We start from the raw sequence: 23,130 nt of genomic DNA, 5'->3' as shown, positions 1-23,130 counted from the left end.
TAGTGCTACTTCTCTTCATCCCTCCATCCTCTCTCCATCCCTCCCTCTTATTCTTCTCTCCCCCACCAGCTCAGCCTCCAGGACTGCTGGCTGCACAAGGCCAATGGCGGTATGGTTCTGTTAACCTTCTTTATGTGCCGCATCGCCCTCTTCCCCTACATGTACTGGATGTACGGCCACCACTACGGCATCCCGCTCTACAGCGTGCCCTTCCATCTGCCGCTGTCCACCAACCTGGGCAACTCCTGCATCCTGGCACCGCAGGTCTACTGGTTTGTCCTACTCTGCCGAAAGGGCTACCGTCTGTACAAGCGTAGCCGCAGCCCTGACGCGTCTCCTACGGCCGCCGTCACTGACTATTCTAAGGATGATTGATATCCAGTTCACGTTTGCTCGCTCAAGCCGCACATTCAGCTACTAACGCAACTACTTCTGCAAAGGCACTAGTTTGACTTAACACATTTCAAACCCCACCATTGTACTGTAGTACACCAGGACTGCCTGCTCTTGTCCCACAGCTCCTGGGCATTTTCCACACACTTTATTCCTCTGTTACAAATCTGCTGCCTACGTGGACCTCTCCACCGATCTAATTCTACTACTGAAGTTTGATGATTTGGGTGTTTTTGGATTTGGCTTTGGCCTGGATCTTGTTGAAGTGCTACCTTGCGTCTGTCTACACCTTCAACACCGAAGAAAGGTCATGTTTGCTTCACTGAGAGTGAAATGTGGAATAAAAGCACCAGAGACTGAAGAGGAGCTTCCAAGGACAGACAATATCTTATCTCTTACTCCTACTGTGTTTACAGCCTCTGCTGATTTGGAAGGTCTGTTACAGTATGTGTGTGTGTGTGTGTGTGCGCGCGCGCGTGTGAGTGGCTGTTAGAACAGGTTGTATTTAATTTTATGGTTTTTCTGTAATGCTGCGTTTCCTCTCTCATCCATTGACTAATCAGACTGAGGAGAAGGATTAGAAATAACAGTGGGTGCAATTTCAGGCAGTATTAGCTGGATAAAAATGTGAGGAAAACAAATCACCTCGTCCACATCTGAGAAATAAAAATAGCTACCCATAAATGTGATGTAATGTTAAGGTTCAGACTCTCCAGCCCTGTTCATTTCTGTTTGTAGTTTCACATACAGCATGCAAACCTGCAACATAAATCCCACATTCCTCACTGTAACACCCAGCACAGATTTATGGTCCTGGTTGTTTCCAGTAGCCATCCCCTTCATCAGGGAGCTAGCTCTGCATGCACATGAATTACCACTGCACCCATGTTCACTCAAGGTTTTCAGGATTTCAGTTTGTCAGCGTGCTCCGTTGTTGGAGCTGGAGGATAGTGGCATCATCGAGAGATTGTCTTTGCTGAGGGAACCATTCTTCATTTTTATCAAATTAAGTCATTATTCAGGAAAACATATCCATGCTGGATACTGCAAAGTTTCGTCTCGCCCTCAAAGGAATCACCTCTAGAAAAATACAGAGCAGGCACCAAACAAGATATGGCCCCCTGAGACAAGATATTGTATATTTGGACTCACCTACACCTGAGTGCAAAGATTGGTGAAGTTCAGGTTGTGAGTTTCTGCTGTGTTAATCTGTATTGTGTGAATATGTGAGGCTTTTTACCCACTTCTGCAGAGCAGGGTGTAAGTCGGGTCTCTTGCTACTGAGAGATTTCGTTTTTGAATCCTCAGTCTTTGTTTAGGTGACACGGGAGCGTTCCAGCTGCCATAGAAACACTACCACGTTGACAGCCAGAGCTGACGCAGAGCATCTTGGGACAACAGTGTCTTTGGCAGTCGCTTCCGGTCAAATGTCAATGGCCATTGAAGATTTGTTTTTTCTCATGTGAAAAGTCAGTCAGACCACAGAGAGGAGGGGGGAGGGGGGGTGTGGGAGTGCCTAATGTGGGGCGAACTCAGGGCCACGGTCAGAGCAATACGGTGAGCAGTGGCTCACCAGGGCAAACTAATAGAGAGGATTGACATTTCTGAGCAATTAGCCACAAAAACCGAGGATATCAGGAGAGATTGTTCCTGAAACTGATCTGTAACACACTTAAAACATGACAAAATGACATTAGGTAGCTGTTTAGTTTCCCTTAGGCTCCAGAGATTTATATGCACTTGTGTATCAGGTGTTCACACAGAGCTGTGTATACGTCACGTTTTTAGACATTTACACCATGTTTTAATTACATCACAAAGTTTTAAAACCTATATCCAGATATCATAACTAGAACTGAGAGGATCATTTTTATCATGCAAAGCAATTTTTTTGTTTGATTCACACAAGATTCACACAAGACATTTATCCTAAAACCATTCACTTCACATATCAAATAATAACTAGAGGATATTATTCTGCAGGGTTTTCTGTCATACACCATCTACACCCTGGAGTTATTTAGCTCCTTGGATAATATTCTTGGTCATTTAAGCTTTATACTGAACTAACTGATTGAGAATGCATTAATGGCCTTTTTTATGTCCAGCCAATTCAATCTATGCAAAAGAGGCTGCAGTGCATCTATACAACACTAATATCAAGCCATATCTAATTGATCCACGCCTCAGTATGTTATGTTGGGACCCTACATTTCCGTTCACTATACATTTCTACTGGGACTCCACACTGCAAATTTTGCATTTCAGTCGAGTTGGAAGTTTTAAAAAAAAAAAAAAAAAAAAAGGTTCCTTGCCTTTCAAATTTACCTCACCTGTGCTTTGATTGATTCAAGTTAATGAAATGCTGAAAAAGGAACAGAGTGAATTCATGATGATAGACAGTTTTTGCAGCGTACACCGACACCTTCACAGGAGTTCTGCTGTTTGGATGCTGAGTTGATAAGGCTGTCACTTTTTCAAAAAATCAAGTGTAAACACAGTTCACACGAAAATCCCTTAAATGCAACCCTCCTAGCTTCATTCTAAACTACACTGTAGAACTGGTAATGTTATCGCAGTAGCATTTCTTAAAACCTTTTTACACGTGATCTTTTCGTATGTTTGGTTTCAAGCCCAAAATGTTTCCACAGTCTCCTTTCTCAGATGGTTTTGTGTCATAAATTGCTGGTTTCTTCCTCCCCTATGTAACTTCTGCTGAACAGCAGTCAGTGTGATCACTGTGAATACTAAAACATAGTGTCACAGTAGTAGTCAGCAGAAAACATCAGCTGCTGTAAACTACAGGTCATACCTGACCAAGTAAGGCTTGTAGAAGCAAATCCCCTGAGGGTGCTTTTGAATTCAACTTCAGCTCATGTTGTTTCTTTTGTAAGGTTTAGGTAACCAAGGTAACCAAGGGAACAAATGCCTAGATGACGCCAATGACGTCAAAGTGACAGTTCATTTTAGTTGGTGTACAAGGTTGACCTTTCCTAGTATTCTGTGATCTTTGGATTCTGACAGATCATAACAGACCAAATATTTACATCTGTTTCCTCCATATTCAAATTATAGGTGGAATTTCTAATAAAAAATGACAGCACAGTAACCTGAGGGCTCTTTTAAGTCTCAAATATTTCAAAGTTTAAACTTTGAAGCATTAAAACTGCTGAGAGGACCGGGAGCCTCTGTTGCATTGTGGGTTCTGTAGTGGTACTGTGCCCTCTTGTTGGGGTTGTTGGTGTTAGTTTTCTACACTCTTCTATGGCAAATACATTGGCAGCCACGTCTTGTGGGAACAGCATTGGATGGAAAAGGTGATGAGTCTTGTTGTTCGCAGACAGACAGTCTGTTTGCTGACCAACAGCATGAGGAAGAGGGAGTAAGGAGAGACGAGCTGCTGAATGATGGGCTTGTTTGTCTGATTTGGCTGGTGCCCATGGGAGTGCAGGCCTCTTTTGTGTGTGATTGACTAGGCCACTGTTACTGGAAACATCCCAGGCTCTTTGTTCTGCTTTCAGCACTTTCACTCTGTGTTTTTTTTTTTTTTACCATCCTCTGCCTCTTACATCCACTTTAAAAGTCTCCACTCTAACTGCAGTCAAAACCAGTGGTTTTTAGTTTTTCATTTAAAATTAAAAGCTGCAGCTCATTTCTTTTTATTGTATGTTACCTATCGCCATCTTTCCACCTGCTCCCTCCCTTCCAGCCTCCGCCATCCATCCTTCTGTCCATATTGATCCATCCTCCTCCTTTGAACTCCCAGTCTCTTTGCTGATGTGCTCTGCAGTAATAGAAAATTGCTGAGAGCAATAGCAGAGCAGAGCGAGCCCTCCCTCTGCTCTGCTGCCATCTGTCGTCAGGATTATCTGCTTGTCCACTCAGCAGTTCACAGGCAGGGACAGTGGGGATTAGTAGGACTAGGTGGGCATGTCATATTAAAACTGTGCATGTCTCTCATTCAGTCTGCTGCCTTCAGATACACATCTCAGTTTTCACCCGCCATGACCTCACCCTCCACCGCACACACTGTACAAACTGACATATGGCCTTGTTTTCATGCTTTGGCTTTCTGAATGGTTGGGATACTGAATAGATTGATGGCTGATATTAAGGATTATTAAAATATGACAATTTTACTACCTAAAATAGTTTGGTACAACAGTCTTTCCCACAGAATTTCATGGTTTTATCTTGGGTTGAAAAGCCTTTTGATGACACAAAACTTTTTGAGGTGTAGTGGTCTGTTGTGACAGTGTGAGCTTTGCAGAAATTGCCCCCTCTTCATTTTAACTAGAGTTGCTTTTTAGGCTTTCAAAGGGTCAGTTTAAACTCACTTTTGCCCAGGACTCTTATTTTGACAGGTCCATTTTATAGTTATGTGGATGAAATCTGAAGTTCAGTGAGCTGGACCATTAATATTTTAATAGCTGTCTCTAGGTTTAGCTTTGAAATCATGGAGTAGATATAGAATATGACATTCCACTATTTTCAGTTACATTTTCTTATTTTTAACCTTCACATTTTTATTCAATAAAGTTATTCCTTTTTTTTCCCAAACAATCTTTGTGTTCAAATTCAAATAATAATAATGATAATAAACATTAATGAATCATTTTTTTTGGAATCTAATACTCAAATCGACTGCTGATGTCGACTGGCCAACACCTGATTTTTAATTAAAAAAAACAAAACAAAAAACTATATCTAATGAATTCATCTGACCGGACATAAACAGCAAGTTTGCACCATTGATCTGACTACAGTGTTTAGTTTTTTAGTTTCGTAGCTGCTAGATGATGAGCCACATTAGTTCAGTTGCTGGGAGTCTGATCATAAAATCACGTCGCACATAAACGGCGTCTGATCCTGAATCAGAGGATCCCAGGAAAGAATCATGAAAGCTTCGCGGCACGCAGAGAACACATATCTTAACAGGTATATTCTTTGTCACTCAATAGATTCTTAATATAGAAGGTCTTAAGTTCAACTTCTTTGCTCAGGGTTTGATGAAGTTTGATAAAGCTGTTGTGTGTGTGTATAGAGGATTATTGTAAGATGATGAACTGTGAGGCAGGCTGAAGATGGTCACATCTAGAATGATATGCTGATTCTTTACTATATGTGTTTTTTTAAGCATTTTTTCCTTATAGATTTTTCTTCTATTTATGCTTTCTGACATGGCTTGTGATACTTCAACTCCCGCGGGTTGGTAAACCAAAGACTGTCAGGCACTTTAGTTGATCATAGTGACTGTAGTGATATATGAAGAGAGATCCATTTGATTTTCAGTAGTTTAGACACGCTGTAGATGATTTGTCTTAATAGCTACGTGACCCACTTCTCACTCAAAAACACTACTACCCTCCGGTCTTATCCTCTGTCTTGGATCCCAGAGACTGACCAACATGGTGGGGATGTGATGGATGTTTCCTCTGAGGATGTAGTGGAGCAAACACAGACTAATCAGGCGTTTAGTCCATTCTCCACTAACATTCAACCTATACATAGAGTGCATTTCAGTATACTGTATGGGGTAGTGACATTTTACTTTGTGATTTTAGCACATTAGTTGTGAATCATAATGATTTTACTGATTTTCTTTCTGGTCTCATCAAATGTGATTCCTATTCCTTGGCTTTGTATGAAAGGATATAATTTAATAATGTGCCACCTCTTGAATGAGAACATGGACACCACAATTAACCCATGCACAACACTGGCTCTGTTGCACCATGCTAACGCTATTTAGCATGTGCCTTCACTATGTTGAGCAATAGTCGGCTTCTTGCTAACATTATTTTAAGGGTTCGCTCCATGCTAACACTTAACATAGGTTGAGTGGTAATTGACTCAAAGCCAGGACCTTATCACACACTAGTTAGCCCCATGCTAACACGTTAGCATAGACCTACACTACATTGAGGCCAGTAGTACTGAAATTACTTGGGGCTAGCTTGTGGTCATTGCTATGTTTTCCCACAGAGGGTTTCTTTAACCAGTGTTTTAAAAGCTGAACATTTTCCTGTGTTTGTTTATATTCTGAGGTAAATTGGCATCCGCTGGTAAAATCTGAGCATCTTGTCATTTAGAGTAAAGATAACACAAACATTGATTTGTTAGCTTTCATTAAGTTCAGCTCCCATTTAGGTTTTGACAGCCATCATGTGTGTGAGACAGATGGGAGATGTTGTTGGATGCTAACAACTTAGCAAAAATCCAGATTGAAGAAACTTTATATGAGAACAGAAGAAGAATATAAACAAGGCAGGGCCTGGCTTGGAGTTTTAACCAATAATGCTGCATTGTTAAAATGTAAAACTCTCTTTGTAGTGCATAACACTACTTTTATCACAATTTTATTTTATTTTTTTACGTCTAAAAATATGAGTGACTCGGCTCCATCTCATCTGAGGGTAAATGGGATACATCTTTAAGAGGTGCTGCAAATCGCACAATTATGATAACCATGGAAAAAGCAATGGCTAGTTTTGGTGTCTATTTCCCATGATTTAAAGGTCAAGTTGACAAAGGCACATCTGTCATTTTACATACAAAAATAACAAACCAGTAATGCTAAACGGTATGACGCTAATGCACATTTCTGTCATTTGGATTGTTGAGATGTGAATGGAGATTGATAACAGTGCATGGGGTCTCTTCTGTCACCGTGACACTTCTTGTATAATTTTGCTGCTTTATATTGTCACATATCCCTGCAGGGTTGGTTCCTCATCTCTGGACAAAGATATAGAATGGTTCAAGAAAAATAAATTGTGGTCTAATGCCATTTTCATGTCATGTTGGATATAAATACAAGCTGCTGGATGGAGAGTATCTTATACTGGGATCAGACTACATGATATTTGCATGATAACATCCTCTGAAACTAAAAATGAGGCTTTAACTTTTGTTAGGTTTCTTCTGATGTGATGTGAATGCGGCATTAGACTAATGAAATGCACAAAAAGTGAGTGAAGCGCTGCAGAAACTGTGTTGCTGGGATTGATTTTGATCTGTGGACGGTGAACCAAATTTGGTCTCCAGTGCCTTGTGAAAAATCTATTTGTGATACCCACAAATCTCAGTGTGAAAGAGCCAAGCTGGCAGGCAGTGTTTACAGGTTGTGGCTGTATTTATCGTGTTTATTATTATCATCATCATGATCATCATGTCCTTGAGGAGAATTACACTTTCAGTCATTTTGGTGTTCACAGCAATGATCCACAAAAGTCTTGTTGTTTGTTTTGAAAGTCATATTGTTCATACTTTAACCAGTTGAAACTATTTGAAAGATTGCTATGCATTTACTGCAAGAATGAGAATAAAGCGTCATTTAATTCTGTTGAAATTAAAGCCTTTACATTAATATTTTGTCATATATGGTAGCATTTTAATCTATTTTCAAATTATTGAGCATTTCCCATAATGTTGTTTTTCTATGCATTATTTGAGGATGAAACCCTTTAAAGCATAGAAATACTGTAGTCTTGAATATGTTTGCTGTGTTACTTTTAGACCTTTCATCTGTTTGGATATTATGTTTCAGAGATTTGGATTTTAGCATTGACCTGCTGTTCATATTAGTCACCTTTTTGCTATGGGTGTGTAACTGACTTAAATGCAGCACCTTCACAACCTTTAACACTTCCTGCCCCACATTATTTTTGATAGCATTCTAATTTTTCATACATATATATTTGATGCATCTGTCTTTTTTGTAGCGTGACATTTTCTTGAGGAACTTTCCTATCTGAAAAGAGACTGGACAATTTTTTTTTTTTTTTTTGAAATAACACAAAACTATTGATGTAAGAGGAGTTATGTACTGTAGCTGCAACTTGTGAATTCAGAGCACCCCTTTAAAATTCAATAAATTTGATTTGATAGACTGTTCTGAACAAGTCTCTGTTTTGTTTTGTTTGACCTTTGAGGAAACATGCATATTTGTTTTCTTGTTGAGAAATTTGAAAAAAAATTTATGTTTAAGAAACCACAGAGCAACAATTCTGAGACAACTGACATCATTTATTTTTCTAAATTATTTTTAAAAAAAAAGATTTTCTTCTCACATGCTTAGCGGGTCCACTTTTTAAATTATTGTTTGCATATGTTCAGTGTCCATGTGCAACTGTGGCGCCTGTAGGGCTTCATTCAGTTGTAATGTGAAGTCATGGCCACTCAGAGGCACTGCTGACTCAAGCTGACTGAGGCTGGGCTGCTTTTCTACACGCACACTTGGGCAGTGGTGGAGTGAAAGTCATTCCACAGACCCATTTGATGTGTTTATCGGTCACTCTTTACAGAAACAGGTTGCAAGTGTAAGATGAATTATGATGCTAAAATCTGTGGATGGAATAAACCAAACTGTGCTCTTTTATCACGTTTCAGAGCTGTTTATTTCTTTACATTTTTGTAACATTTTGCCTAAATAGTAACATGTAGCTGTAAGCAGATTTATTATTATTAATTTATTGGTGATTCATGTATTTTTCAACAACAACATAAGTGGAAGCTGGTGATGAATGACAATATAGTAAAACAATAATAATTCATAGGAGAAGTTATAATTGTTGACAAATACTGAACATTATTTAACACTTAAAATGTCTTTACGTCTACTTAAAAATATATTGTAATATGTTATAAACTATTTATGAAATGCCTATAAAAGTAATATATGCTTCCGTGTCTACAGTTTGAACTCACTGAACACAACGGTGAAGTTATTCTCAACTGTTAAGAGCAGGAAAATACCTATCTACACATATTTGAATGCAATGGACAGTGGAGAACTTGAGGCTCTGCAACTTAAGAAAACGTGAAAAAGGACAAAAAAAAGTGAAGTTAAAAAAGAAACAAATAGTGATTTAGTAAATACAGAACAAATACACAAAATGATTATCACGTTTATTTTAGTTTTAACATTCTGACTCCATGTTTCCAACATTACTGGAGATATTAATAAATACCTGACATTAGCCTATTACTGATCACTATTGTGTTCATCAGTTCACTTTGAATGTGACGTGTTGTAACCACGAGATCTAAAGGAAACTGCACTCACCCTCTCTACTGTGACGTCATCCAGATTTATCAGGAGCAGAGAGACAAAACTATTTGAATAATCCTGGCTCCTCCTCCCCATTTGATCTTTTCACGCCCCCTTTATGTCCCAAAATACAGAGGCGAACCTGTTGCTCCCAAGCATGGGAGACACAGATAGCTCAGACAACACACTGAGCAGGGGCAGCAGGGGTAAACGTCTAGGAAACGCATAGTAGATGCGCTACCACTTCCCACCGGATCCTTTGGAAAGGATAGTTTGATCATTCCTCAGGCCCTGCGCACACCGAGAACCTGATCTGCCCGTGCAGTACGTAATCTCTTTTCCCAAGATGACGTTTTGAGTTTTCCATGACTTATAAATAACAACAGCTCTTGCTATGACCAGATGAGAGAAGAGAGTAAGAGAATACACACGTTGAGAGAAGTCTTCCATGGAACTTGATGGGACTTAAATGTGCTGCTGCGGAGGAATGCTGCAACCCTGGTCATCCTTTAAAAACCATTTGCATCTTCAACTAGCCTGGAAAACTGGCATGGAACAGCATAGATATCTCTGAAATAGCTTTAGCTGGAACGAGTGAGTAGAGACAACAACATTTTTGGTGAAGTACTCAAAATTATTTTAAAGGCCGTGAAGCAGAGAGCGAAGTGAGGAGGTGAAAAACAAGACAAGTAGAAAGGTTTGGTTTCTGAGCTCCACACCAACCACCCCATCACTCACTTGACCTGAAACCTAGGGGTGGTGAGGGTCGCTAAAAAAGCCATGGATACTGCTACAGAAGGTGTTCAGGAGGCCATGGTAAGTGAGGCTCTTGTCGAGTTCAAGGCCACCTTGCAAGCTGCCGTAAGGGAGGTACACGTGGACGTAAGCGCTTTCAAGCAGCGTATAGAACAGAGGGTCGAGGAGCTGTGCGTTTCCAATGGACCCTTGGCTGAGGCGGTGACCAGGCTGCAGGAGGAGAACCTGCAGCTCAGGGCAAAGCTGGAGGCCCTCAGCCATCTGGTGGAGGGTCTTGCAGGGGTAAAAGTTGGGAAGAGTCCTGCTGAAGTGACAAGGAAGAACAGGGAGGAAAGTATAGAGAATGGACACGTACAGATACAGTCCAAGGAAGAGAAGAGGGACTGCCTTTTAAGTCAGTCCACATCCCCAATCTCTGGACCATCTGGGTCAAGTGGAGGATCAAGCCAGGCTGCTGCTGCTGCTCCCAGCAACGCCCCAGTCCCTCCTCCATGGAGAGCAAAGAGACATGCTGAGATTAACGTGAGTACTATTTGTGTTTTTCCACAGATAATACAGTCTACAGGATAAAAAAAGGTTACAACCTACCACTGGATTGCAGCAAAAGAAGTAGGCAGCATTATTAGATAAGTACGCTTGTGATATCAGTACTAAACTTCATGTAGTGTGGTAAAGCTGGTCAACGAAGAATAAACAGCTTATATGCACCTGGTCTTAGCTCAACTCTAACTCCCTCCTTTGACAGATTCATGAATTCGAAGACTTATCAGATGCCATAAAACTGCACAGTGGTTGATTATACTGTGACTTTACAACCCTGTAAACGTATCACAGTGACAATCCATCATAAAACGTGTGAGATACATAATACAACTACATAACACATTAAAAATTGAATATACCAGGAATGAAATGTATCCTTGCATATGGCTAGCACAGCGAATTGGCCCTTGATTGGGTTTTTTTGTTGCCTGAGCCCTCTGCACCCTTGTTAAATTAACGCAGTGGCCTCATTGAAATGAACCTGCTACTGTGCTAATGTCTTTCTAAACGCAGCCAGTGTTACAGCACACTGTCACGCCAAGGAACCTGAGCAACTATGTCATTATGTTTTGGGGGAGCTTACTGTTATACATGTAAGCGTTTGGCTTGTAACAGGAACACCTGGCCCTGTACATCATCCTTCCCTTGGTACATTGCTCTTAGCCTTGCAAACTCATACTTTGCACGCACCTTGTGTCCCTGCCAGATGTTCAAACAATGTGTGAATGCCCCGTATGATCCTTCCAAATGTCACTAGAGATCATTGCATCATCAACCTAGAAACCACCCAGTTCACTGGAACACGGTCGTACATTCTTCGACCTAAATGGACATATATGTATTAATGACTGCATACTTATATGTCCTTGTTAGTGTGAGGAAAGCTGCTGTTTTCTGTGCATGTTAAAAGTAACCTTTCAAAAGATCAGAGATGCTTATCAACTAAGCCTACATGATCTATCCTAACCTCTCTGTGAGAGGATGGATAAGGATCAGGATTTGAATTTGTGGAGAGGATCTGAACCAGAATCTGAATGCTGTGTGGTATGTTTTTCTAATTTATATTTAACCTCTGACATCACTCATTTATCTGAGGAGCAGTGGTATAAGCAGTGCCTTATAGGCTCTGCATCACCTACCATTAGTATAATTAGATATCACGAATTATTTTCAACTGGAGACAATAATAATAACATCTAGTATTATTAACCATGAAAATGATACTATACTGTTATATATCCTTACAGTGACGAATTTTAAAAACTGCCTCACCACGACAAACACACATTCCCTACCCCCCATCGCAGCCCTCTTCTGCTCATGACCCGCATTTATATGAGCAAGTCCTCCAAAGGGCACAAGTATTTTTGGGTCTATGATTTGGGACTGAGCTGCAGCTCTTCAGGGCCTCTGCATGCTCTATACTAACTTAACTTTCCTTCTTTACCTTAAAAACACACTGTTTGCACACATGAATGGAAATGGAGACAGATGCAAAGAATGGAAGTCTAAATTATTAATCCATAATCAATAAATTAAGTGCTTCAACTTTGTAACCGAGCTTAAGAGCTCACAGCCAGAGATGTAGTAGACTGCTTGACAAACGACTACAGTACACTACTCTACGTTCTTCTAACAGTGTCGACAGTACACAAATTGTTTGCTTTTTTGTGACGTAACCCACGGGCAAACTCTGAAGACAGGTATAAAAATAAATCTCGGTCCCCAAACCGCTCAGGAATCTTGCTTCCCAGCCAGTCCAGCTCTCAAATCTCCTAATGGAAAGTTGAATTGCATCTACATCCCCGTCAATAATACCCCCGCTCACGCCCTGAGAGGGGCAACCAGCTGTCCTCGTAACACACCCTGCGGACATTCCTCTCTGCTGAAATCACCTGGTCTTTTCCCACCCGTCAGCCCCCCAATCTGACGTAAAACTGTTCATCCCCCACCCCACTCCAGTACTAAGATAGCCCCCTGTTGGATCAGTTAGTACCTTGCTCTATCACTTTCAAATTTGACATCATCCTGCTGAGTCCATCTTTCTTCCTCACATCTAGGAATAGCAGGCCTAAATCGGAAGCGTGCTGTGTCCAACAATTTTCTAGCTTTCCAAAAATCAACAATCAACAACAAGGATTGAGGCAAGACTGGAATATACCCCTCTCTTCCCCCCTCTGTTTATTATACACATAACCATTTCAGTGTTTTTTAATATATGAAAATCAGTGCTACACCATCAATGTCTTTGAGGAAAGTTTGTCCAAAAACTGTGACATTATCCCCATTTAATAACTTTCTTGTATCATGTTTCCACCACACTGAGGCCAGTTCCAAATGCCTTAAAGATGTAGTATCCCTAATGTTCACTAGATTCAGCTCCAGAAAATCTGAGTCAACAGCTGGTCCTGCTCCATTTCACCATATAACATTTGATATGGCTAATATGTTAGCAAACAGTTACCTATTTATGCATATAGCAGAGATAAAGCAGCATTAGCAGTTATTTTGAGGTGTGTTTTTGTGTCCAAATCAAAATCCAAGAAGTCCAAAATACGCTGTCCTTTTAGCACTTTATTTTGCTCTCCACCAAATCCTGGAGGAAATATCAGGCTTCACCATCTGGTGTTCGTCAGGAAGTGTTCAGTGGGTTCTAAGCTTTTTTGCTAAGGACTGATGAGAGCAGTGAGACTGGACTGAACTATAAACGGTAAAGGGGCTGAAAGTTGATTAAAGATGCTCAAACGCTGTGTAGACCTGAGGAAAGCTGCAGAGAGCTGTGGGTTTGTTGCAACAAGCAACTCTTTCCTCCTTACACAAGGCCTTTCAACTCATTGTAAATATATAAATATTGATTAGTGCAACTTTAAAGAGAGGCACCAAGTGTGTTTGCCTGATTCACAGGTGTGTTTTTTAAATTTATTTATGTACATATACACCCTTGCCATGAAGTATATGTCAGGGGATATTCATATCTAAAAAAAACAATGGTAAAATGTTTCATTGTCACTTTAACAATTAGTATAATTTCTCATGGCTGATTTGAATTTTTTTTTTGTCTTTTTCTCAAATGATGTAGCCTGTGTTTGTGTGTTTGTCACTATGTTTGCATGTTTCTAAGGAGTCAAAGTGACATGGAGGTAAACCCAGCCAGGGGTTGAAGGGATTAACAGGGTCAGACTGTGATATCCTACAGCAGCTCCTGTGGAGCCCACAGATCACTGTGGTGTTAATCTCCCTCCTGACGATGAGTTGACGGACTGGCTGCAATGGCTTTATTGTGCGGCTGCCAGACCACTGCGTGTCTCTGGAAAGCAAAAGGCTGAGGGGGCAGGGAGAGGGGGCAAACAAAGGCCAAAGCTTCGGGCTGATAAACTTAGGCACTGTTTGAACCGCTCAGGCTAACTCTCTGATTTCCAAAGCATCCATTTGGTGCTATATTGGGGTGTAAGAGGAGTGGAGCGGAAACTCTTGCAAAGGGGCTGATTGCAAAATCTAAAATAGCCTCTCAGTGGGAACATGGGTTTGTTGGCCACAGCTGACATTAAATGAGAAGCTTTCAGCTGTTGACAGCTGAGGATCACACATGGAGAGAAGTTAGCACACACACACACACACACACACACAGGCAGACAGATTTAACATGAATGATAAAATTAAAAATTATTTTTAGCTCCACCGCGTCGTCTGAAAGACAAAAGAACTCTCTTTGTTTGTTGTGGGCAAAAAAAACCCCATTGAGTGGTGTTGCTAAGGCAAACGTACAAACAGACAGTCAGCTGCAAGTGTTGCATAACTCATTTACCTTCCTGGGGGAATGTCTAACAAAGGAAGTGTAAATCTTTACACAATTCTTCATTCAGTGTTTTAGAGTTTTATTCTTCTTTTTAAAACTAACACGTTATGGGTTGATCACCCCCTCTACACCCCCCCACCCACAATCCCACCCCCTCCCACTTTCACTTTAAATTTGCATCACCCACCACCATGTTCAAGGTTATGCCATTACCAAGACAGCCAAATGAAGCAAAGCTGATGTGCTGGTTACGCCTGACTGCCCCCATCAGAGCCAATTCCAGTACAGTCCAAATTAAAGGAGGTTATACACTGAAGTTTTAGACACTGAATTTCAATATTTTTCCACTTTGACATGACTCCAAGGAGCAGCTCAGAAGAATCTGTTCTGAATTATGTATTTTGACAACATCAAAAAGCTGATAAGGCAAAGAGGAGTAAGCACTTCTTATTTTCAAAGCTCTTCAATTCACTATTAAAATACTTAAATTAATAATCTTCCTCTTTGGGTGGATAATAATGTTTCGTTATCACATTAGTCCTCCATTAGTGTGGTCTATTCCTTCAATGCTATGAGTGACTGTACCAGTTTGTGTATGTCCTAGTTTAATCCATAAAAAAGACGCTGTTGACCATGTTAAATTACATGTTTTGAAATTCTTCTCTTTACTAAGCAGGGCACTGATGCAAAAGGAGAGAAAAATGCTGCCACAACTGCACAGGAGAATGGCAAGCAAGGTAAGCAGATCATCTGAAAAGTGTCACACAGGTGACCCGACAAGCTGATCTCACGTTAGGTTATGTTTTCACAGAAAGTTCATCAGTGGACTCTGATGCAGCCCAAACTGCTGAGGCTGTTCCCCACTCCTACCAGCCTCTCAGTGCTGTGACAAAACCAAGCCCAGAGCCTTCTGCCATATCTAACTCTCTTCAGTCTACAGTGGAAGCATCCAAAATGCCTGGTCAGTTGATTGGACTTCACACTACACTAAGAACTTGTTCGTTGGATGGATTCATCTTAATAATAATAAATGATAATAACGGTTATTTATGTAGCACCAGTCAAAATCAGAGAATACAAAGATGAAATAAACAAAGCATATGACTTTCAGGCATAAAACAACCTGCATACACACATAAATGAATACATAAATACACACATGCAGACAACTTTACCAAAATTTAGTAAGGAAAGCTAGGTAAGAGATACTTAAAATTACACATATCGAGTATTCAGTCTTTTCTCTGGTAGGGTGCACAAAAAACCGTCCACAATATTCCAGGAAGACAATGATGAAAATAATATCCACAATATAGTAATTCTTGTATAGTTCTTTTACAATATTTGTAAAATTCAGAATCAAAAACCAGAGGAATTCAAAATCAATTCTGACAGGCCAGTGTAATTAGATCTGCTAGGAATTTGTTTTTGTAACCGTCATGTCATCATCATCAGCCCTGGACATGAGGATGTAGATTCACAATCAGTAGTGGTTGGCCCATATCATACAATATAAGATCAAAATACAACTTTGAAATGAATAATCTCTAATTTATTTAACGGTTACATTAGAACTGTGTGAGGTTGTTCTTATTATTACATATTTTCATTAGTTTTATTATATTCAGTTATAATTATGATGCATGTTAAAATTGTTTGTACCTGCAATGATTTATCATTATATATGTAGTGTTCAATAATATGTTAATATGTTGGTCATTTGATCGAGTGAAGAACTAAATCCAACTTTTCTCTTTCAGATCAGGAAGATTCAGGTCTTCTGACCAAACCCCATCTCCCCCTCACTGCAATGACGAAAGCCAGCTCTGAAGCTCCATCTGTTCCTCCTGCTTCAGTGGCCAAAGCCGCAAAAGAAACTCCAGTAAAATCAGTGGAATCTTCAGCTAAATGTGGTGGGTGGAAAATGTAATCATTGTATCGCTCCATTTCTTGAAGCACCATTTACTGAAGCACAGAATCTGCTTTACTGGTCTAACCAAATTAAATTCTCCAAATTTTTAATTGCTCCTTCATGCACCTCTTTCTGTTATATGTCATCCCAGCTGGGAGCTCTCCATGGAGATGCATAATCAGACATTAATGGACACAATTCTCTGTGTCTGAGTGATTTCAACCATCCATTCCATTTCCGTCACTCTTTATTCAGAATCTCTCTTTTACAGATACTAATGAACCCAAGCCCCATCATCCTGTCACTGCCATGACAACCAAAGCCAGTCCTGAGGGTCTGCTTACCACCAAATCTGCTCAGTCACCAGCATTGGTGCCTAAAGCAGCCAACCACTCTGCAGCAGAGCCTCCAATAGGGGAAGCTGGGGAATATTCTTTTATAAGAGGTCAGTTAGTGGGTCCTTTACTTTATGCTATTGTGTACAGACACTACAGACTATTGACATGCATTCATAGGATTTGATCCCTGGAACTCCTCTGAAAACATGTTTTTTTTTTTTTTATTTCATGTAGAATTGGACCTTGTATCTGTCTGCACATTGGTAATTAATAAAGGCCAGAGGCTTGAGTGTGTTTCTGTCTGCAGTCATGTCTTTACCCATAGTAATAAAGAGCCTAATTTAGATGATGCAGCTTCTCCCCATTATTAGGTTTCTTGCAGAGGCAGGCTACAGTCACATAACTACCACCCTTCACACTCTTATTATCATAACATATGAGCAATAATGCTTATCACCCCAGCAACCACCTAGCAATGCTTTAGGGACCACTAATCAACCAACTAGTAACACCCTATCATCACACCACCATAGCATAACCACCTCGTAATGCCCTAAACATTCAAGCAGTTACTTAGCAACATCCAGGGAACAACCAACCAGAAGTCCTTATCTCCCAGCAGCACCCTAGCATCCACTCTACACACTGTAACAACCACCTAGGAACACAATATCATCCAAATGGAACAGGACATACCTTGGCAAATGTATAACAACCACATAACAATGCCCCAGCAATGACCTATGAAGCCCTGGCATTATAGAGACTATAGAGTCACTATAGAACATCTAGACTAGGGTGGGCAACTACTTTAAAATTATTTTAGCCTTTACTAGTTTTTCATTTCAGGTTTTTCTTTTTACTCCTTTTGTTCAGAGCTGCCACTGCTTACAGTGCATACACTTCAACTGACACCTCAAACCCTCTCAGGTCTCAGGTTTCACACCTTTTAAACAAAAAAATGACACTAACTTCATTCATTATTTAGGCTCAAAATGAAGCTTCAGCTTCTGTAAGTCCTTACATTTTTACTTGTCAGTAATATATTTCACCTGCCACATCACCACATTATTTGTTCCTGATTCTTTCCAGTTATTATTTTGTCCCATCTTCACTTGTGCAGGTACATCTGGAGCAAAGGAGCTGAGGTCCCAGGCACCCCGGGAGCAGTCAGGCTCTGGATCTCAGGCTTTGCCCCATCTTCCCCTCACAGCTGTAACCAAAAGCAGCTCTGAGACTTCTGCTCCATCTAAATCTGATCAGAGTCCTGCTTCTGCACCGAATCCTTCAGTACCAGAATCTCCGACAATAAAACAAAGCGAATATCCATTTAGACGTGGTGAGTTTTGCCTGTTTTTCAGGTCAGTTGTCTTAAAATGTGGAATAGGATAATCAAAGTAGTTGTAAGTAGTTCATTCGTGTATGCACAGTGTTTTTTTCCCACTGAGTAGAAGCACTGGGAAAATTAGCGTTATGTGCTTTATTTCTCCTTTCATTAGATGTCAGCGAAGCCAAGCCACACTTGCCTCTGTCTGCCATGAGCAAACCCAACACAGAGTCTTCATTATCAGCTATACCAGCTCAGTCTTCAAGTATTTCAGCATCACAGGACCCTACAGTAAAACCTGGGGAATATCCCTTTAAGCGGGGTGAGTTCCACCACTGGTGCTAGGATCAGACTCTAAAATAAGGGTCATGGGTATTTTTCAGTTTCTGTTTTCTTTCATTTGTTAATACATATTTTTTTATTTTCAGTTTTCTCATAATCTCCAATAATTTGGTCTTTGTTTTTTGTCTCACCTCATCAATCCAGTGCCAGTTCTCAAGACACCAAGTCCCAGTCTGAAGAGAAGTGTTAGCTTTCCTCAGTCTGCAGGTAAAATAAAGCAAAGCCTTATTTGACTTGTTTATAGCAAAGGCTATAGCAAAGTCTACCTTGCAAGTAGAGGCTTTAATTTTGTGATTGCATATTTAGATTTTCTTTGTTTTGCAGAAAAATTACTTCCCTCCAAATCAATCATAAAATCTGGTTTCTCACCTAATTTGGACAAGTAAGTCATGACCACGAATCCTGTTTTAGAACATTAAATTAACTTCGTGTTTACTATAGTTTGACGGATGCTGTGTTTCTCCACAGGAAAGCGAACAAGCCAGTGGGGGTTGAGTTCAAGCAGGATTTAATGAAATCACAAACGCTTCCACGCTCCAATGGGGCTCAGGCCAAACGGGCTCTCTTTGAAAGGATGAACTCAGAGCCGACCAAGTAAGTGTATTTGAAATATTTTCCATTTCATCTTAATCCATATCTTCAGTCCTAGAGATTAATGACATTTTTGTGATACATTGAGCTGTATTTCTCTTGAACAGACCAAAGGACTCCAAGCCTAAACTGAAGCGCTCTCAGAGTTTTGGAGTGTCCAGTGCCAGTGGTATAAAACAAATTCTCTTGGAGTGGTGCCGCTCAAAAACCATTGGCTATCAGGTATGACAATAGGATGTACAGGTTATTCCTCTTCTGCCACATCTCCCCTAATAACTAAAATGCTCTTGAATCAGTTATGTTGTAATGTACATTCACAAATCAATATTCTTTTGAGGTTCTTAAAGATGAACAGAATGATTCTCAAAAGTTGAGAAACCTGTCTCACCTGTTTTCTAGCTGTTTCCGGAGCTTTTGATGATATCACATGATCATGTTATTGGAGCACTTCTCGTCCATGTTGACTAACAAGCTGATGTTCAAAGTGTTGACAGCTGCTTTTACTCGCTGTCCTGGAGCTTCCGATTACAGCCAGTGGAGTTTGCCCAGTTGTCATTGAAGTTTTTAATTATAAAATATAAATATATGCATTTTCAGGGGGAAAAATGGAAATTTGCACAGTATAGCTTCATTTGCTACAACCCATCAGTTTGTGGTCTAAGGGGCTACGCTTTGTAGCAGAAAGGGCTGTGATCATTTGCCAGCAATTGCCTCAGGAGTGAACACTTTAAAACTGTCCCAACTGAATAAAGCAATGAAAAGACAATGCGTGAATGTGGCACCATCTTATTCTATGTGTTAACTGTGATGCCCGTATCGTCTTTTTCTCAGAACATAGACATTCAGAACTTCTCGTCCAGCTGGAGTGATGGGATGGCTTTCTGTGCGCTGGTTCACTCTTTCTTCCCACTGGAGTTTGATTACAACACACTGGACCCTGCAAACCGCAAACACAATTTACAGCTGGCTTTCACCACTGCAGAGTAAGCAGGCTAGAATGGACTGAGTGAGGCAGTGAGCGTGTGTACTTTGATTACGCTGAAGTAATTGATATTTACAAAAGGTACCACAATTTTTAGTTGACTGGTAGTTCTAAGTATTGTGATGAAAAATGTTGAGCATAAAATTTGAGAAACTGAATATCAAAGGCAATGGGTGCAAAACCTGAACTGGATGATAATACAGGATGGCTAAAAGCAACAACAAATCAACCATTATCAAAAATATATTTGAGTCATCACTTCATAGAACCAGCATGAAAAAGAGTCATGAATTTGTTGAGTTCCTCCTCTGTGAGGCTATACTTAGGGAAAGAGGTACTTTAAGCCAAATGCTAACATCAGCATGCTAACATGTTTATAGTTGACGTCTAACAGGTATAATGTTGTACCATGTTGTTCATTCCTGTTTAGCGTGTTAGCATACTTACATTTGCTAATTAACCATTAACACAAAGTCCTGCTGAAGCTGATGGGAATGTCATTAATTAAAGGAATTTAGTCTTAAAGTAGCTACTTGTAAGTTTTGCTATTGCAACATAGCCATCATTAGCATTAACAGCTGTATACTTCCTTTGCGAGTTCAGAATAAAACTTTATTCCTTCAGTCGAGCTGTCTCCAGAGGTGGAAAGCAACCCTCTTATTTTACTTCTTTTTCTATCACTTCTTTTCTTCTAGTTAGCGTTTTAACCAGCTAGCTCCTGTCTGATTGGCCTGTCTCATCCCTTTCCAATACCGAGTCACTGTAGCGTTCAGTCTGCTCTGAAGTAGTAGCACTGCTGTACGTAGTAAATAGCAGTTAATGCTATTGTTGGCTATGTAGTAATAGCAACACTTAAAAATAGCTTCAGTATATTCTTCAGAGACAGAGCAGACATTCAGTAGAGTAGTAGTAGTAGTCTATTCAGAAATAGATAAATCTCTTACATTACTTTATATCTTATTCATCTTTGCTACCATATTATACTTTCATGTTTCAGGGAGCAGGCTGACTGTCTCCGTCTGATCGAGGTGGAGGACATGTTGGAGATGGGGGACAAGCCAGACCCCATGTGTGTGTTTACATACGTCCAGTCGCTCTACAACCACCTGAAAAAGTTTGAATAACTCTGTATCAGAGTAGATGAGAAAATCTAGATGTTTTGAACCACAGTGTGTTGTGAACACTTTAAATGTGCTGACTTAATGTTGAGCCCAAACCCAGCCTCTGACAAGCAAACTAACAGGAAACCACTGTCGTTCTAATCACTTGAACAATGACAGAAGAGTTTGTCAAATAGTTTTCTCTGCCAAATCACATTTGATCAGTTTTATACTGTATGTGTGTGTTTACCAGTTTCCCCTATTTCCTTTAGCATTCATAGCGGACTACTGATTCCTAAAATGCAGTGTCTTATGACATGTTTTGTGATGTGTGTGGCTCTAATGTTGCTGTATTTACAAAGGCGGTTTTGTGTAATTCATCAATAACAAAGCCATAATAAAAGGAAACACATTTGAGAAGTGATAATAGTTTGTAACAACTGCTGTTGATCGATCAGCATTCGGGAACATGAGTGATGTTACGAATCAGAGAGTTAGAGATGAGCCAGTAACAATAAACTGAAATCTTGCCTTTTGACTCTTGTGGCAAAATAAAGCTATTTTCTAATATTTATTTTATTTTTATTTTTCATCATTTCTATCAGACAGCACAGCAAAGACAAATGTGTTCAGAACATGGAGTGTAATACTGTAAATAACTTCAATATGAACAATGTGCATGAAGGAGTGTCATGTTTTCCAGTGGCACAAGATATAAACCTCGGATGCCAAACTCAGCTCACTCAGTCACTCAGACAGATATGAATTTATTGGTGTTGGCTCCTGTCAGTGACGGCACTCGGCATGACACCACCAGGGATTTCAGGTATTTTTACACCATAAATGTTTACACGATTACACAATTAAGGACAACAAAACATAGCTCTTAGTTGTCATCACATCACTGAAGTGCCATAGTGAACTGAGGATGACCATGACATGCAGTTGAAAGCTATGAAAAAATGTGTAAGTGGACCTTCAGTCAATATTTTTTTCTGTCAAACTACTGTCTTCAAGGTCAAGAATTACTTTTTGTCATTCTTGTTCTCTGATATCCGAATCTAGTGGAGAGTTCTTTCTTCATGTGGGGTCCACATGAGCACAATGAGAGATATTAACATTAAAGCTGATTATCAATTAGTCAATAAAAAAATATTCAGGATCTATTTTGACAACTGATTAATTGTTTAAGTATTTTTTTAAGGGTTATGCCAAAAATGATGTTTTCAATCTCCTGCTTTTCTCAGTTTAATATTATATTTTATTGAATATTTTGGGGGTTTTGTTCGTATAAATATCCAGGGGTCCATATTAATTACACACTCAGTTGTAAAAGCCCATGATGATGGTTTTTGGTCACAATGGCAAACAACGCTTTTTGAAAAATGTAAGTTTTCCTTCAAACAGTGTTAGAAAAAGATTCATTGAATGTAGACTGAGTGTACATTGCCATCTACTGGTAGAATCTATTCACCCCGACACTCAGATGTGCTTAAATGGTGCAATAATTCAGTCAGTGAGAGAACTGAAAATACCGACAGAAACTTGGTATTGTTAACGTTCACGCCAGTTGTAAACATTACCTTATAGTAAACTGTAGGATTGACTATGCCAGAGGTCATTTGGAGATCTCGTTGTTGCGTTTTGGGTTTGGGTTTTACTTTGTTTTATTAATTTTATTGGGAAAAGGGAAGAAAAAAAAGTTTTGTAGAATAATAAAATAAAAATAGAAACAAAAAAAATGATATACCCATAAAAACTGCATGTTAAAAAGTGATTTGGAGCAGCCAAAATCTGCAGAAAAGTTTAATTGTGGTGCGTTCACGGCTTCAAACTAATTAGAACATACTGTGTGCGGTGTAAGCTACCGCATTGTTCTGAGCCATTCATTTGGGTTTAAATATTTACACAGAGTAAACTAAGGGTGTACGAGATTGCTCAATAAACAATGGAGGTAGCAGTAAAAAGTTTTGTTATTTAAAAGAAATATTAGAGTCG

At 39.8% G+C, this 23,130-nt stretch overlaps 2 protein-coding genes across 3 annotated transcripts in view; both read left to right on the top strand.

Moving 5' to 3' along the window:
* The window catches only part of tlcd3a (TLC domain containing 3A), a 32,216-nt gene extending 23,443 nt beyond the window's left edge, over positions 1-8,773 (top strand). The window contains exon 5 of the mRNA XM_071506024.1: positions 70-8,773. Coding sequence (XP_071362125.1) covers positions 70-375 — 306 coding nt within the window. The 3' untranslated portion in view covers positions 376-8,773. The remainder of the gene's footprint in view (positions 1-69) is intronic.
* Positions 8,774-9,603: 830 nt separating this feature from the next.
* Positions 9,604-21,706, top strand: LOC139637360 (smoothelin-like protein 2). Of its 2 annotated transcripts, XM_071506021.1 has the most exons (13): positions 9,604-10,723; positions 15,217-15,277; positions 15,352-15,501; positions 16,301-16,453; positions 16,724-16,897; positions 17,914-18,129; positions 18,290-18,439; positions 18,604-18,666; positions 18,784-18,841; positions 18,928-19,053; positions 19,158-19,272; positions 19,882-20,033; positions 21,030-21,706. In XM_071506021.1, the coding sequence occupies exons 1-13, from the start codon at positions 10,226-10,228 to the stop codon at positions 21,154-21,156; spliced, it is 2,043 nt and encodes a 680-aa protein (XP_071362122.1). In that variant the 5' UTR covers positions 9,604-10,225; the 3' UTR covers positions 21,157-21,706. The 2 variants fall into 2 exon arrangements, with proteins under 2 accessions (XP_071362122.1, XP_071362123.1); XM_071506022.1 differs by lacking the exon at positions 16,724-16,897 and having other exon boundaries at positions 9,639-10,723.
* The last annotated feature ends 1,424 nt before the right edge of the window (positions 21,707-23,130 follow it).

The sequence above is a fragment of the Trachinotus anak genome, unplaced genomic scaffold (assembly GCF_046630095.1).
Source record: "Trachinotus anak isolate AG129_WGS33_773 ecotype Australia unplaced genomic scaffold, CSIRO_AGI_Tana_v1 ptg000020l, whole genome shotgun sequence".
In the NCBI taxonomy this organism is placed as follows: domain Eukaryota; kingdom Metazoa; phylum Chordata; class Actinopteri; order Carangiformes; family Carangidae; genus Trachinotus; species Trachinotus anak.
Note: the sequence above shows the minus strand (reverse complement) of the source record. Positions and strands in the feature narration are given on the sequence as shown.

What these genes read in the sequence shown, in the direction of transcription:
- LOC139637360 (XM_071506021.1), top strand. Translation starts at nt 10,226, where the DNA reads ATGGATACTGCTACAGAAGGTGTTCAGGAGGCCATGGTAAGTGAGGCT. An exon ending in GGAATATTCTTTTATAAGAG is followed by an intron (nt 16,898 to 17,913) that starts GTCAGTTAGTGG and finishes TCACTTGTGCAG; the next exon opens with GTACATCTGGAGCAAAGGAG. An exon ending in TAGCTTTCCTCAGTCTGCAG is followed by an intron (nt 18,667 to 18,783) that starts GTAAAATAAAGC and finishes TTTGTTTTGCAG; the next exon opens with AAAAATTACTTCCCTCCAAA.